Here is a 1,192-nt window from a genome sequence, read left to right on the forward strand (position 1 = left end):
GGGGGACACTGGGGACATGGGGGGACGTGGGGGTCGTGGTGGCCCTGGGCAAAGTCCTGCCACCGGTGTCCCCGCGTGTCCCCAACATCCCCAGTGTCCCCAATGTCCCCGATGTCCCCACATGTCCCCACATGTCCCCAATGTCCCCATGTCCCCAGTGTCCCCCACGTCCCTGATGTCCCCATGGCCCCAATGTCCCCGCGTGGCCCTGATGTCCCCATGTCCCCCCGTGTCCCCCATGGCCCCAATGTCCCCAATGTCCCCGCGTGTCCCCGACGTCCCCGCTGTCCCCCGCTGTCCCCAGGCGCCCGAGGCCGACTACCTGACGGCGTGCGTGGTGTCGGTGCTGCAGATCCACGCGACGCAGCCGCCCGGGGACATCCTGGTCTTCCTCACGGGACAGGTGCGCGCGGGTCCCCAACGGGTCCCCAAGGTGTCCCCAAGGTGTCCCTGTGTCCCCAAGGGGTCCCCAAGGGCTCCCCAAGGGCTCCTCAATGTGTTCCTGTGTCTCCAAGGTGTCCCTATGTCCCCAGCGGGTCCCCAAGGTGTCCCCAAGGGCTCCCCAAGGGCTCCTCAATGTGTTCCTGTGTCCCCAAGGTGTCCCTATGTCCCCAACAGGTCCCCAAGGTGTCCCCAAGGGCTCCCCAAGGGCTCCTCAATGTGTTCCTGTGTCCCCAAGGTGTCCCTGTGTCCCTAATGGGTCCCCAGTGGGTCCCCAAGGTGTCCCCAAGGGGTCCCCAAGGTGCTCCTAAGGCTCCTCAACGTGTTCCTGTGTCCCCAAGGTGTCCCTGTGTCCCCAAGGTGTCCCCAAGGGGTCCCCAAGGGCTCCTCAACGTGTTCCTGTGTCCCCAAGGTGTCCTTGTGTCCCCAACAGGTCCCCAAGGTGTCCCCAAGGTGTCCCCAAGGTGTCCCCAAGGGCTCCTCAACACGTTCCCATGTCCCTGAGGTGTCCTTGTCACCCCAATGGGTCCCTAACATGTCCCCAACATGTCCTCAGAGGTGTTCTTGTGTCCCCAAGGTGTCCCTGTGTCTGCAGCAGGTCCCCAGCGGGTCCCCAGCATGTCCCCAAGGTGTCCCTGAGGTGTCCCTATGTCCCCAAGGTGCCCCCATGTCCCCAGGGTGTCCCCAGTGTCCCCAATGTCCCCAAGGTGTCCCCAATGTCCCCCATGTCCCCATGTCCCCAATGTCCCCA

General features: G+C 64.8%; 1 protein-coding gene across 1 annotated transcript in view; it reads left to right on the forward strand.

Moving 5' to 3' along the window:
• Positions 1-304: 304 nt before the first annotated feature.
• The window catches only part of DHX16 (DEAH-box helicase 16), a gene marked incomplete at its 5' end in the record, with an annotated part of 12,387 nt that continues 11,499 nt past the window's right edge, over positions 305-1,192 (forward strand). The window contains one exon of the mRNA XM_026052199.1: positions 305-403. Within this exon, the coding sequence (XP_025907984.1) occupies positions 305-403 (99 nt within the window). The remainder of the gene's footprint in view (positions 404-1,192) is intronic.

The sequence above is a fragment of the Nothoprocta perdicaria genome, unplaced genomic scaffold, assembly GCF_003342845.1.
Source record: "Nothoprocta perdicaria isolate Ctin4 unplaced genomic scaffold, notPer1 scaffold_848, whole genome shotgun sequence".
NCBI lineage: Eukaryota > Metazoa > Chordata > Aves > Tinamiformes > Tinamidae > Nothoprocta > Nothoprocta perdicaria.